At 42.0% G+C, this 14,850-nt stretch overlaps 2 protein-coding genes across 13 annotated transcripts in view; both read left to right on the top strand.

Moving 5' to 3' along the window:
• The first annotated feature begins 5,173 nt into the window (after nt 1-5,173).
• On the top strand, nt 5,174-8,987 carry LOC106562137 (G2/mitotic-specific cyclin-B1). 7 transcript variants are annotated; one of them, XM_082957768.1, is made up of 11 exons: nt 5,174-5,356; nt 5,514-5,548; nt 6,138-6,289; nt 6,690-6,818; nt 6,917-7,024; nt 7,223-7,414; nt 7,587-7,745; nt 7,831-8,067; nt 8,274-8,423; nt 8,606-8,716; nt 8,807-8,987. In XM_082957768.1, exons 3-11 carry the CDS (start codon nt 6,212-6,214, stop codon nt 8,918-8,920), a joined length of 1,278 nt encoding a protein of 425 aa, XP_082813894.1. In that variant the 5' UTR covers nt 5,174-5,356; nt 5,514-5,548; nt 6,138-6,211; the 3' UTR covers nt 8,921-8,987. The 7 variants fall into 7 exon arrangements, with proteins under 7 accessions (XP_082813894.1, XP_045545055.1, XP_013982246.3 ...); XM_045689099.2 differs by having other exon boundaries at nt 5,175-5,356; nt 6,149-6,247; XM_014126771.3 differs by having other exon boundaries at nt 5,175-5,356; nt 6,149-6,295.
• Nucleotides 8,988-10,618: 1,631 nt separating this feature from the next.
• The window catches only part of LOC106562138 (SH2 domain-containing adapter protein F), a 118,485-nt gene continuing 114,253 nt past the window's right edge, over nt 10,619-14,850 (top strand). For all 6 annotated transcript variants that reach the window (XM_014126783.3, XM_014126778.3, XM_014126781.3 and 3 more), the window contains exon 1: nt 10,619-11,270. In XM_014126783.3, the coding sequence (XP_013982258.1) occupies nt 10,872-11,270 (399 nt within the window). In that variant the 5' untranslated portion in view covers nt 10,619-10,871. The remainder of the gene's footprint in view (nt 11,271-14,850) is intronic.

The raw sequence follows: 14,850 nt of genomic DNA, 5'->3' as shown, positions 1-14,850 counted from the left end.
AGAGTATATTGTGATAAATTGCAGGCCACACTACTTGCCTAGAGAGTTCTCAGCTATACTTTTCGTGGCTGTTTATTTACCACCGCAGACAGATGCTGGCACTAAGACCGCACTCAGTCAGCTGTATAAGGAAATAAGCAAACAGGAAACCACTCACCCAGAGGCGGCGCTCCTAGTGGCCGGAGACTTTAATGCAGGGAAACTTAAATTAGTTCTACCAAATTTCCATCAACATGTTAAATGTGCAACCAGGGGGAAAGAAATTCTAGATCACCTGTACTCCACACACAGAGATGCGTGCAAAGCTCTCCCTAGCCCTCCATTTGGTAAATCCGACCACAACTCTATCCTCCTGATTCCTGCTTACAAGCAAAAATTAAAGCAGGAAGCACCAGTGACTCGGTCTATAAAAAAGTGGTCAGATGAAGCAGTCGTCCGGAAAGCTCGGCCTAAACATCAGCGCCACAGGTAACTTCCACAAAGCTGTGAATGATCTGAGTGACAAGGCAAGAAGGACCTTCTATGCCATCAAAAGGAACATAAAATTTGACATAACAATTACGATCTGGCAAAAATAAATTGAATCAGTTATCATTGCCCTTTATGGTTGTGAGGTCCACGGTCCGCTCACCAACCACGAATTCACAAAAAAATTCTCAGTGTACAACGTAAAACACCAAATAATGCATGCAGAGCAGAATTAGGCCGATACCCTCTAATTATCAAAATCCAGAAAATAAATGTTAAATTCTACAACCACCTAAAAGGAAGCGATTCCCAAACCTTCCATAACAAAGCCATCACCTACAGAGAGATGAACCTGGAGAAGAGTCCCCTAAGCAAGCTGGTCCTGGTGCTCTGTTCACAAACACAAACAGACCCCACAAAGCCCCAGGACAGCAACACGATTAGACCCAACCAAATCATGAGAAAAAAAAATATATAATTCCTTGACACATTGGAAACACAAAAAAAACTGAGCAAATTACAATGCTTTTAGACAGAGAATACACGGTGGCAGAATATCTGACCACTGTGACTGACACAAAATGAAGGAAAGATTTGACTATGTACAGACTCAGTGACCATAGCCTTGCTATTGAGAAAGGCCACTGAAGGCAGACCTGGCTCTCAAGAGAAGACAGGCTATGTGCACACTGCCCACAAAATGAGGTGGAAACTGAGCTGCACTTCCTAACCTCCAAATGTATGACCATTTTAGATACACATATTTCCCTCAGATTACACAGACCCACAAAGAATTCGAAAGCAAATCCAATTTTGATAAACTCCCATGTCTATTGGGTGAAATACCACAGTGTGCAATCACAGCAGCAAGATTAGTGACCTGTTGCCACAAGAAAAGGGCAACCGGTGAAGAACAAAAACCATTGTAAATACAACCCATCTTTAACTATTTGCACATTGCTACAACACTGTATATAAACATAATATGACATTTGAAATGTCTTTATTCTTTTGATACTTGTGTGAGTGTAATATTTACTGTTCACTTTGTATTTTTTATTGCACTTTTGTTTATCCATTTCAATGGCATTGGCAATGTAAATGTGTTTCCCATGCCAATAAAGCCCCTTGAATTGAATTGAGAGTGAGTGAGTGAGTGAGTGAGTGAGTGAGTGAGTGAGTGAGTGAGTGAGTGAGTGAGTGAGTGAGTGAGTGAGAGAGCAAAGAGAGAAATAGATAGAGCTTGTTTGTTTGTTTATCCAGCACCAACTACCAATGAGATGCAATTATGATCATAAGACAAAACCAGAACTTAGAGTGATGCTAGGGGAGGATGAGCTGCCGCAGAGGGAGAGTCAAACCTGTACAATGTCACACAAGCAAATGGAGAGCCACCCCCCTAAGTGAGTCACCCTGCGGATTCTACCTTAAAATAACACTGTTTTATGATCTGTACTCCTTTCATATGATAGGCCTATATGATTTTAGAGGGTGTTTGAGAAGCACCCTAATTCCCCTCAGAAAAAGTAGGCCATCCCAGCAGGTAGTCCTAGTGTTCTACTTAGGTCTATCATATGGGATTATCACTTCAAAAAGCAAACATCTGAAGCATTTTAGATTGCAGAGAGGCTCAGGAATAATATTTGACTGTGAGGGAGATTTCTCACGCAAATCTTCAAGAGAGGAGCCTTATTGAAGATGGGAGAGGATTTTGTCATTAGAACATTGTGTGCCTCTGGATCATATTGAACCTCGCAGATAGTGGTGAAAACATGATGAATAACCATATTCAGAGCAGTTTCTAAATATAGACCCCCATTACCCAGCTGGCCTTCATAAATGTGAATAAGCCATCAGGTCAAATGGGATAAAAGACTAACAGGGCTGAGGGGAGAACTGAGAGACGGACATCGCGGCCCTGCCATGAGTCATTGGGTCAGAACGGTCTGCATCTCAGACGGTCCACCTAAAATAATGCATTGGCACTGTGGTGTGGCCCCATGAAAACAGAGTACACATTGAGAACAAAGAAAGACTGACTAACTAGTGGAATAACTCAAGCTACAGACAATTCAATTCGATAACATTATTTCACATTAGGAACATAAGGACTTTCACAAGAAGGAGGTCAAGCCAAGCAACACCTGTTTTCATTGTATATAGAACACATCTAAGATGACTCCATCAAATCAAATCAAATCAAATTTATTTTTATATAGCCCTTCGTACATCAGCTGATATTCACTCCATAATAAACTATATATGAATATACTCGTATCTCATTCCTCATACCTATGTACAGCTGGGCCCCGGCAGAGAACAACACATGAATCAGAGTAGTAATCTATCCCTGTCCGCCCTCACGGAACAGGAAACATTAATACTGCATTTCATCTCACCTGCTAGGTGGCTCTATGGAACTAGTGACCACAGGTGACAGCCACTGTGATGTTGAATGAACTGCTGAAGCCACCTGCCTCTGCCCTTAGCTTGTGATGGTCTGTGTTTCTCTGGTCTCCACGGTGATTGACAGGTATGGGATAGCAAACAAAGCAATGCAATCAAACAGCGAAAGCGGACGTGGGGGACGTATCCGCCTGCAGCGGGATCAAATAAGAGACATGAACTGCACTAGAGCAGAGCTGCATTGCAATATTGATGCTTTACTGGGGAAACAGCAGACAAAGAGAATTTTAAAATGTATTTTACTAGGCAAGTCAGTTAAGAACAAATTCTTATTTTCAATGATGGCCTAGGAACAGTGGGTTAACTGCCTTGTTCAGGGGCAGAACGACAGATTTTTACCTTGTCTGCTTGGGGATGTCGATCTAGCAACCTTTCGGTTACTAGTCCAACACTCTAACCACTAGGCTACCTGCCACCCATATGACACTCTTATCTCTCTATGTATGCTGTGCTAGGTTGGAAGTTGGAACCACAGGTTTATATCACGTTTATATTCATAGCCTCAGTTGCCTGACTTGATTGCTGAGGCAGACTTTGTACAGAGAATATGGAGAATATGGACAGCTGGAAAATATAGACTGTCCATATGCTCCCTCCCTCTCCATGACTGATGTTTAGAGTGGGGTGCTAGCTATGCAGACGTCATGGGTTCAAATCCCACTGGGACCACAAATACATAGTACACATGTAAGTACTCACTGCACAGTAACTAACTTTGGATAAAAGCATCTGCTAAGCAGCTTACATTACTGTATTACATAACAAAAGCTGGTTACAGATCTCAGCTGACTGAGACTGGTCAAGACCTTGTGGCCTCTGGGTTGGCTTAGCAGTGGTAGATATTGATGGCCAGTTCCTTATTTGACCCAGTACTCATTTCTTGTTTGTATGAATGCAGTCAGACCAGTGGAGGGTGGAGTGAGATTTGTAGGCTTCAGTGTTGACCTGATATAGAAATGTTTGAATTATTGATGTTTCTCAAAGAGCTCAGTTTGCTAAATAAGAGTATGTTGTTGCATGACTTGAAACTGAAATGCCAGCGACAATACCCAAGTACTCTAGGTAGGAAAACAGTCTGATATTCAGTGTGTGTGTGTGTGTGTGTGTGTGTGTGTGTGTGTGTGTGTGTGTGTGTGTGTGTGTGTGTGTGTGTGTGTGTGTGTGTGTGCGCCTGCATGCCTGTGTGTTCTCGTAGCAGGAGATATGAAGCCTATCAACATAAAGCAGGCTCTGTACTGTAATCTCCCTCTGACTTCTCCAACCACTTACCTTCACATCTGTGTGAACACTGGGGCTTCACAGAGGATCTTAATAACAAAAGCATAAACTGTGTGTCATAATGAAACAATACTGCAAGACCATTGATTTTAATTTTGATCAATTTTTAAAACATCTAAATGCAAACCCATTCATAACACATTTCAAGTGTTACAGGTAACCTATGACTAATTCAAAAGTACAGTGGTAGAAATGATAGGGCAATCAAAAACATGTTTTTACAGATTTATAGGGGGTCTCTGAAAATATCTCTGAAATTCTAAAATATACTCTATGAAAGTGTGAATCATATTAATGATCTAATTTTCATAAACTAGCCCACTATGTTATGATGGGTCTGCAGCCAGGGGCCCAGAGGTCAGGGGCAACGGGAAGTTGTCCTACATGCCTTTCTGTCATCAGGTCCTGTGTGTAAAGCTAGAAGGATGCATTTAGACAGGCAGCCCAATTCTCATATTTTTTTCACTAATTTGCCAAATTTGACCAGTCAAATCAGCTCTGAAAAATATCTGATGTCAAAAGACAAATTAGTGGAAGAAAGATCAGAATTGGGCTGCTTGTCTAAGCGCAGTTGAAGTAGCCTAGCCCTAGATAATTGTTTTTTTATTATGGATTTATGCTGCATTCGTAAAGAAGTAGGAGGTGGGAATTTACCAGTTGTGAAGTCGTAAATGCTTCGCGTGCTTTGAACTCATTGAAGAAACGCCAATTGGCTAATGGCCAACCAGCTGCATAAACCAGAAAACTAAAAGTACAGCTATCATGCTTGTAAATAAATGAGTGTTAACATATATTTTTTAATAGATTGCCTTTTATAAATAATGTTTTGTTTTTGCATTTAACTGCCAAAAATGATATTATCGCGGTAATTTCCTTAATAGGTGATGTCAGAGGTCAGCATAGGGGAGAAGTGGGAGCTCATGCCACGTTCATGTGCTAGTCCGAACTAGAAAAACTCAATTTCTGACTTGCTGACTGGTTAAACACGGCACGTGTATAACTACAACCAGTAAGCAAGTTGAACATTTTAGAGTTTCCTAGTTCCGACTAGTACTTAAACGCGGCATCAGGATTATAGAGGAGTTTCCCACTAGTAATTACCAGTAGGAGGGCAGTTCAAGTGGATCTTTCCCAGTCGTATGCGGTAAATTCCCACATTGTTACACGAATTTAGCATGAGTCTGACCATTTCTAATCAATGGCATTGAACACAGCTGTTGCTGTGAACTCACTACATGGCAGCTGTAAATGTCATTGAATCTCAGTGACGTTGAAACACAGCGCTCTTTGTTCTTTTGCAGGGTTATTGTTCCTTGTGGCTTCTAGAATAACGCAGGTAAGCCACTGTCAATGATTTATATATACACATATTTTGCTGCAGTCGGCTACTGCCAGTGCGAAGTTTGCTACTATTGTTTGCTGTCATAGACTAGACGTACCATAGTAAATGTAAATCCGGGACACTCAAATTATTATGTTACATTTTGGTATGGCTCCATAAGACAAGTTTACTTAAGGAAAAATTGTAAGGAGGGTGTGTGGGAATGTCTAGCAACCCAAAGGTTGCGTGTTCGAATCTCAGACAACGTTAACATTTTAGCTAATTAGCAACTACTATTTAGATACTTTTCAACTACTTAGCATGTTAACTAACCTTAACCCTTAAGTTTAATTCATAGCCTAGCTAACTAAGCCCTACAAATTAGAATTTGTGACATATCATACATGTTGCAAATACTTAACATTGTACGAAATAGATGGACATTCACAATTTTAATACATACCAAATGGAGACAGATTTACTATATCGTTATGTCTACCCCTGAGTCCAGGTCAGTGATTAGCCTATGGGTTTCCATCAACTTTGTTGTTGATGGGCAGGTACAGCGTATTTTATGTTCTGAAGAAGGATACATATTCTATAGATCTGTTTTAGGCGGCCCTAACCAGAAAAACAAGGCCAGAAGAGACCATTATTACTGCAAAACCTGTCGTCTCAATGCCTTACAACTTGAGGTCCAAATTGCCTGTGAAGGTAACCAATCCTACCTATCAGGAAAAATTTGCAGTTCCAAAGGTGAAGGTATGACTGATGCTTTGATATTTATGGTTAGGCTAATAATGAACTGTCGTTGGTTTTACTGGGGTACAAGAATGTTGTAATTTGTCATGTGGCAGTCTCATCTTGAGGCAATCAACCATTCTTATTTGGCTACTGTGAAGGCACACTGGGATATTTCTATCCCATATGTATGGCCTTAGGTTCTCAAGAACTAGGATATTTCCTTCTGTTCAGTAGACATTTCACTTAATTTATGCCCATTGGTTATTGAAGAATATGAATGCCTCGTCTTCCACATCTTAACCCAAAATATACATTGCTATTTTAGAATTTGTAAAAATACTTAATAACAAGCCAAGTGATGGGCTACTGTTGGACTGAAACTCACAATTGTGTTTTTAAATGTTGAATTGAGGTCCAGACCAAGTCAGAGGAGAATGTTTCCTTACCAGGAAAACCTGTCATCTCATATGGCCTGAGGTCCAGGGTGCCTTTGGGAAATGTAGCAAGCAAACTGAACAACGCCAAAGGGATTAAAACAAATGTAATAAAAATTCTATTAATACATTTTCATTACGGTGTGGTTCAGTTTTTGGTGCAACTTTTGAATAATTATCTGCATTTTATTTTCCTGAGAAACAGACGGCTGTTCACGTCAAACCAGCTCAACGTAAGCAGAGCACCACTGAAAGAGTCCATGTTATTTCGAAGGAGAACACTGGGGCTGGCAACTGTGATCTGGTCAGACAGGTGAGATTTTAAGGAGAGAAGGTTGAAGCTGGGCTTGGCTGTAGTTAGATATACCTCACTACTCTTTGTAAAAGTCTCATGTTAATCCAATATGCTAAAATCAGAGTTGTCATCTCTTCTGGATGTTGTGCACTCGTTGTCTGTAGTTCAGCTTCACAGAGAATTCCATCCACTTCTCTATATCTTGTTGTTCTTTAGGCCAAGCACATTCCAGCTGCCCCTGAGGAGCCTCCCAGCCAAGAGGCCACTCGGGATGAGGGGCTCAATGTGCCACAGGCCTTCTCACATGCCCTGCTCAACATCCCAGATGTGGACTCTGCAGACGCGGGCAACTCCTCGCTGTGCAGTGACTATGTGAAGGACATTTACGCTCATCTAAGGAACCTGGAGGTTTTGGACTAATTTCAACTATCTCTCGTTTGTTCTGAGCCTAATTCAATTTCATGTGATTTTATTTGGTTTGTCATAAAGAGGCAACACTGGTTTCCCTTTTTCACTACATTAACCATTATTAGTCAAGGTCCTGTGTCTTGCCACAGACACCTCTCTTAATGTGTGACAGGTTGCCATGGCTATAAAACCATGTTATCTGGAGGGTTGTGATGTGACTGGGAGCATGCGGAGTATTCTAGTTGACTACCTGGTACAGGTCCAGAAGCAGTTCAGACTGCACCAGGAGACTCTCTACATGACTGTTGGGATCATCGACCGCTTTCTCCAGGTAAGGCTTGTTTTTCCTCTGATGGTCGGATACATTTGTTTTACTTTTTGTATTTATTTTTGTATCCATTTTCTCTTTTGCTCAGGACTATCCAGTGCCAAAGAAGTCTCTGCAACTGGTTGGTGTCACTGCGATGCTCATCGCTTCCAAGTACGAGGAAATCGCTCCTCCCGTGGTCAAGGACTTTGCCCATATAACAGACTTCACCTACTCCTGTGCTGAGATATGCTTGATGGAAATGACCATTCTGAAAGCCTTGAACTATGAACTGGGACGACCACCACCAGTTCACTTTCTAAGGAGAGCCGCCAAGGTTGGGAAGGTGAATTTGAAAATGTAATACACATTGTTCAGCTCTCCTGAAGTGAACTCACCCAATTTGCTTCATGCTGTGCATTCCTACTTCCTGTGCTGACAACCTTTTTGTTTATTCCTTAATTGTACTTGCTGACCAGCTATTTAAGTGACCATTGATTCAGAGCCACATAGCAACAAATGATATTGCATGCCAGTACATTTATCTTCCAGCCTCAGCCTGTTGGTTATGGGCTGGCTAAATACCTGCTGGAGCTGACCCTTCTGGACTATGCCTCAGTTCACTATCCACCATCCCTGACAGCTGCAGCAGCTCTTGCTTTATCATCCAGTATCCTTCATGATTCTGCTGGTTATGAATGGGTCAGTTATGAGCAATGAATATTTTGACATATGTGAAAGTGTATGAAACTAGACACTTCTAAACCATAATCATTAGATCTCTTTGGGTTATGATTACTGATAAAGGTACCGTTATGGAGTGATGTGTCAACAGAACAGTGTTGAAGTTGTCACTGAATTGATACTTAACGTTTGCTCCATAGACCCCAGCCCTGCAGCACTACACGGGCTACACAGAGGTCTCTCTGCTACCTGTGATGCAATGCATTGCCAAGATGCTGGAGCGCTTGAGTGATGGCAGCATGAAACAGTTGGTGAGCCCAGCCTTTAGATGACTTCTAGCCCAGTGATGTACTGTAGGGCCACACGGCAATGTTTAACTCGAACCCTTTTTTTTTCTCCAGTCAATCAAGCAGAAGTATGACAACGTCAAGCTACTCAGGGTCAGCTGTCTCCCAGAGCTGACATCTACCAGGGCTTATGCCTATATTAACAAACTGTCCAACTCTCACTGTTGACACGATTGATTTACCCCATGTTTTTAGCACTTTATAAACTATTTTTAAATAAATCTTTAGTTTTCAATAGTTTGTCTTGATTTTAAAAAGCAAGATTAATGTATGTGATATGTTGTCATGGTAAGCACCACATTGGCATCCACAGCAGACTCATGCATGGGGGGGGGGGGGTGTTTAACTAAAAACGAGTGATCAAAGTGAAACGGATGGGATAAAAGGAATTACTCCACCCGCCTTCAAAGTGTATGGCAAGATTTCAGCAAAGGGGGAAAAATACAAAAATAGATCTTCAGTGGATGGCGCTGCTGCCTCTCCCAGGGGCCTTTTCAGGGTTCAACTCCTAGCTGCACATTGTGCTCCTTGCCTGGGGGTGTGGAGTTATTAAATATTGCTTCATAAAAAAACACTGCCTGGGCTTCTGCTAATGTGGGCTGTTGCTGTGATGCGTCGCCATCTAAAGGAAATGAGACTTGTCTGCTCTCTGATTGCAAAGTCAGTTAGTTTACCTCATGATTGCAAGGTCTCTCTGATGGGGCAGCAGACCTTGGAGACTTAGAAAGCGATCCCTCTACCTGTTTTGTGGTAATGCAGTTCCATTCATTCCATTGTCCTCCAAGTAACGCTGAATTGCCCCTATACTTCAGTCTGCTCCTCAATTCCTCCACCTTGGTTGGAAAGTGAGGTGGTGGCAGTGATCCTTTGGCGACGCAGTTCCAGACAAGTACACACAGAATGCAATTTCCAAACTGTGAAAGTTTAGGAGTTTCAATTAAATACTGGTTCTTACAGATTATATTAATTACAGAATTTCCCCTCTGTTTGTGGGAGCGTAGCCCAATGCTCTAGTCTAGATAAACTTTGCTGTAGGGGAAGGATTTGTGGCGAGACTGTAGTGCCTGCACTAACCTTTCTCCTCACTGGTAATTTGCAATGCAATCAGATCAGGCTTCAATGGCCATCGGGAGATGAAAGCAGTCTAGATGAAAGCAGTTTGCATGAGTATGGCATTTTACCCTTAAGTCCAACTGTACTGTAATTGAACAATCCTTGGTCTTGCATACACATGGACACTTGATCCAATGGGGATGGAGAGAGACAAGGAACTCCCATGGTAGTGAATGAAGGCAGCCTCCCTGTACTTCACATTATTCTCATCCATGTTAATCATTGAAGGAACCTTTTTGGCCCTGTGGTTGTAGTCTAGTTTGTCATTGTGTATTGCACTTCATTTGTACACTAGTCGGCACTGTATGATGGGTCACTTTTCACATGTATTGGCACACAAGTGACCAGGAAGTAGGAATGCACAGGTATGGAGTTCTTGGTATGCTTGCTGTTTACACCTTGGAACAATTATGCTACAGTAATCAGGTCTGCCTGTATGGACTTTTTTTGTAATTCTCTGTGGCTTTTAAATGGGCAAAAGACCCAACCAAGATCTACCACTAAATAGTTTTCCACGCGTTTTTAAACATTTGTAATCCCACATGTTAGTGGCTCGGGACTTTTGACTGAGTTATCCACTGCTGCAGCATATTATTAGGAAACAAACAAGGACAATGTAACGACCTCACGGATATTACAAGTAAAACCAAGCATTTAGTAGGCTAAATTAACATCAGTCCGGTAGGTGGCAGTGGATGTTCTCAGGTATGAGGACAGGGAAACGTATCCCACGCTTGCAAAAGCGCTCTCCCATGTAGCGGAGAGGACTCGCCACAGCCAAGAGCGCTCTGCTGTCAGAGCGAAAGTGTTAGTTGCCGGAGCTCAAAGTCCATGTGGCTGTGTTCTCTTGGTCAGCGCAGTACCCACGGACAGAGTAGGCGCTGTAGAAACAGTTCACAAGCCAGTCGAGGTGACCTATAGAAATACAACGCTCAGGAAAAGAGGTTATTGTCCGGAAAGGTGCAACGAAATATTTAAATAGACTTGTGAGCAATGCACTGGCAGCATGGCCAGATGGTTCAGGGAACACCTAGGATTCAAAACTACCAAAGCACCACCTCCGGCGCCCCCGAAACCGGACTACAGACATTGTCACGCCGCTGTGACCGGTACGCCTGGCTACCAACATCCAAGCCCCGCACAGCCGGACATTCTTGCTGCTTACAAACTACAAAAGGAACTGGACTTCGAAGATCCGTACACGGGAGGAAATATTTCGTTTGGAACTGGTCTGGGCTGTGGGGGGTCACCGGACATAAAGTATGTGTCACCAAAGCACCGGCTGATAAAGGTGGAAACAATCGAGAAAAGCAACTCTGCTCCTGGCAGCGGTATCGTTGCCCAAGCTGTTGGGAACGTTAAATCTCCCACGTCACCGCCTCCCGAAAATGAGAATAAAGAAAAGGTACGTTTTTAAAAATGTATTTTTTCTTTTAGCCTACCTCTCCAATATCCAACACCAGTAACATTGTAGCCTATGTTCCATCATAGCCTACACAACTTTGAACAAGTCTAAATTACAATCTATCCACCTAGGTTCAATTTAAAGGAATGGTTCAATAGTTATGTGATGTGGGTATTTTCACTATTGAAACGCATTTGTTACCATTGAAAGTGGTGGATCAGATCATGTTCCGTTATGTGAGGACATACTCAAACAGGGAATGGATCATTGAAACCGGCAGGACTACACTGAACAAAAATATGAGTGCTACATGCAACAATTAAATATTTTTACTGAGTTCATATAAGGAAATTGGTCAATTGAAATAAATACATTTGTCCCTAATCTATGGATTTCACATGACTGGGAATAGATAGCTTTAAAAAAAATAGGGGCATGGATCAGAAAACCAGTTAGTATCTGGCGTGACCACCATTTGCAGCGCAACACATTTCCTTCCAGTTGATCAGGCTGTTGATTGTTGTCCCACTCCTCTTCAATGGCTGTGTGAAGTTGCTGGATATTGGCGGGAACTGGAACACAAACACAGTCATACATGTCAATCCAGAGCATCCCAAGCTTGCTCAATGGGTGACATATCTGAGTATGAGTATTTACTGCCAGATTCTCTAAAATAATGTTGGATGCGGCTTATGGTAAAGAAATGAACATTTAAAATCTCTGGCAACCGCTCTGGTGGACATTCCTGCAGTCAGAATGCCAATTACACACTCCCTCAACTTGAGACATCTGTGGTATTGTATTTTGTGACAGAACTACACATTTTAGAGTGCCCTTTTATTGTCCCCAGCACAAGTTGCACCTGTGTAATGATCATGCCGTTTAATCAGGATCTTGACAAGTCACACCTGTCAGGTGGATGGATTGTCTTGGCAAAGGAGAAATGCTCACTAAGGGATATAAAGTACATTTGTGTACAAAATTTGTTTTGTGCGTATTCAGATTTTTTGGGATCCTTTATTTCAGCTCATGAAACATGGGACCAACACTTTTAGATGTGTAGTTCTTTCAGGTGTTTATCAATGGCTGGGTGAGTCGGACAGACAGCAGCTGCACAATACATGAAAATCTTTACTGAGCATTTGATTACATTGGATGAAGAAGTGCAGTAGCCTGCATGTGGGTAGGTGAAAGGAAGATGCATGCTGTCTTCAAGTATGACATTTATTACAATATTTTAAACTCTAACCTTTCTGTGAAAGGGATCGTTCTGGATGTTGGCAAAGAAGCCCTTAATCATCATCTTCCCCAGTCAGATGAACACGTGGATCCCATTTTTATTTAATTAGGCAAGTCAATTAAGAACAATTTCTTATTTACAATGTCTCTGCTTCCAGTATGAAAAAACATTCCAATGCCATAAAGGGATTTTAACAAAACATTCCAGTGCCATAAAATGGGTGTACAAATTGGCCATAACCATTTATTTACCCGAAACGAAAGAGCCTACATCAAGTACACTGAACAAAAATATAAACGCAACATGCAACAATTTCAAAGATTTTACTGAGTTACAGTTCGTGTAAGGAAATCCGTAAATTTAAATAAATTAATTGGGCCCTAATCTATGGATTTCACTGGACTGGGAATACAGATATGCATCTGTTGGTCACAAAAAAAGGTATGGGTGTGGATCATAACCTGTCAGTGTCCGGTGTGACAACCATTTTTACCTCATGCAGCACAATTTGTCTCCTACGCATTGAGATGATCAGGCTGTTGATTGTGGAATGTTGTCCTACTCTTCAACGGTGGTGCGAAGTTGCGGGAACTGGAACATGCTGTTCATCCAGGGCATCCCAAATATACTGAATCGGTGACATGTCTGGTGAGTATGCAGGCCATGGAAGAACTGGGGCATTTTCAGCTTACAGATCAGATGTACATGTTCCATCATGTGGGGACTTATTCAAACAGGGAATGGATCGTTGAAACCGGCAGAAGTACACAGTGTATATTTCACTGTTCTCTCACACCTTTGAACTGGGCCTGTGTGAAGGTGCCCAAGTGCACGTTTTGAAATAATCCAGACCAGGTTCATTCAACTCTCTGCTCACCAAGCAACATCTACACTTTTACAACTCTGTCATCTCTACCCTAGTCTACTCTTGTCCCTGTCATCAACAGAAATGGTGTGTGGTCCAGAGATGGATGGGAAGAATTCTTATGCAGTCAGTCAGTGTACACCACGTGCCTTGAAGCCTACTGCTTTTTAGGAACACACTGGTTCATTGGAAGAAACCTGAGACATTCAATGTCAGTGAGGTTAAGTAAGAGTGTGATTCTGTTTATGAATGTACATGCCTCCCCTTCCAGCGCTGGCAGGAGAGGAGGACCCAGGAAAAGCACAAGTGTGTGTGTGTGTGTGTGTGTGTGTGTGAGAGAGAGAGAGAAAAAGTGCAGAAGTATTTCTCAACATTGCCAACACCCATTCTGCATAACTCAGTCTACTACTCCCTGTTCTGAAACACTAACTAATCACCTGTTGCCAGGTATTTGTTTACTCAAGCTTACTACGTCAGACAATATCATAGTAGTTTAGTTAGAGCACAGCCAAAACCTTATGCAAGTATGCAAAGTAGTGCTGCACATTTACAATTCTGTTATGAAATTCCGTAGTCCCTTAAACAGGTTACTTCCTCTCTCCACACTTCCTGTTGTAAGGTTCGGTCTGTTCAGTGTTGTGGGTGCCTGCCTGCCATTCCATAGGAGCTTTTCTGTTTCAGTTCAGCTAGTGGTCATAAAATATGCCAGTAAGCAGTGTCGTACAGCAAAGGAACATGCCAATTGGCAAGCTTGAAAAACCTCCATATAATAATTGGACAGTGATTTGTGTATTCAGAAATGGTCTTTTAATTTCTGAAAGTAGTTTCTTGTATGCAGTTGTCATCACATTCAACAATGCAGTGTTTTTGGATTTTATGATAAACAATGTTCCAGAGCTGACCAAATTAAAATAACAGGAAACTGAAGACTGTTTCCTCACAGCAACTGACTGCTGTTGGCTAATTAAACAGATTACCACTGTCTCCTGTTAATTGGAGTTTATTTTGATCTTGGTTGTAAATTAGGGATGGCATTCCCAAGCAGGAAAATACTGTTGCCTCTGTCTCTCCCCCCCCCCTTTTTTGTTGTTGTTGCAATGGGCACTGAGCACATGTTGGAGGAGCTGGTAGCCAGGCAGATTGTTCTGTAACATGGTTTAAAAATGTTGCATTCTCAAACATGAACATGATGATATGCTGAAATTGTATCACATCCATGTGAAGGGTGGGTGAGTTAGAAGTATTCTGGTTCAGAAGACTGGATTTTTGTTTAGTACTGTGGTGAAATGTGAGGGGGGAGTAATAAAAGAGAGCAGACAGTCCCCACGAGAGTTTAATCACTAGGCAACACAGGCCTTCAACCTTACACATGCTGGCTTTTCCGACAGACAGGCCAAGGTAATGTTGTCAGGTACTGTTCCAGAAGGATCTATTGTCTATACCCCTGTAGGGTCTGTCTGCTGAGATGCAAAACT

The sequence above is a fragment of the Salmo salar genome, chromosome 11 (genome assembly GCF_965601325.2).
Source record: "Salmo salar chromosome 11, fSalSal1, whole genome shotgun sequence".
In the NCBI taxonomy this organism is placed as follows: Eukaryota; Metazoa; Chordata; class Actinopteri; order Salmoniformes; family Salmonidae; genus Salmo; species Salmo salar.
Note: the sequence above shows the minus strand (reverse complement) of the source record. Positions and strands in the feature narration are given on the sequence as shown.

Coding starts and splice junctions, on each gene's coding strand:
- LOC106562137 (XM_014126771.3), top strand. CDS start 6,212: ATGCCTTACAACTTGAGGTCCAAATTGCCTGTGAAGGTAACCAATCCT. Junction 7,415..7,586: donor CTCATCTAAGGAACCTGGAG/GTTTTGGACTAA, acceptor AATGTGTGACAG/GTTGCCATGGCTATAAAACC. Junction 8,068..8,273: donor GAGCCGCCAAGGTTGGGAAG/GTGAATTTGAAA, acceptor TTTATCTTCCAG/CCTCAGCCTGTTGGTTATGG.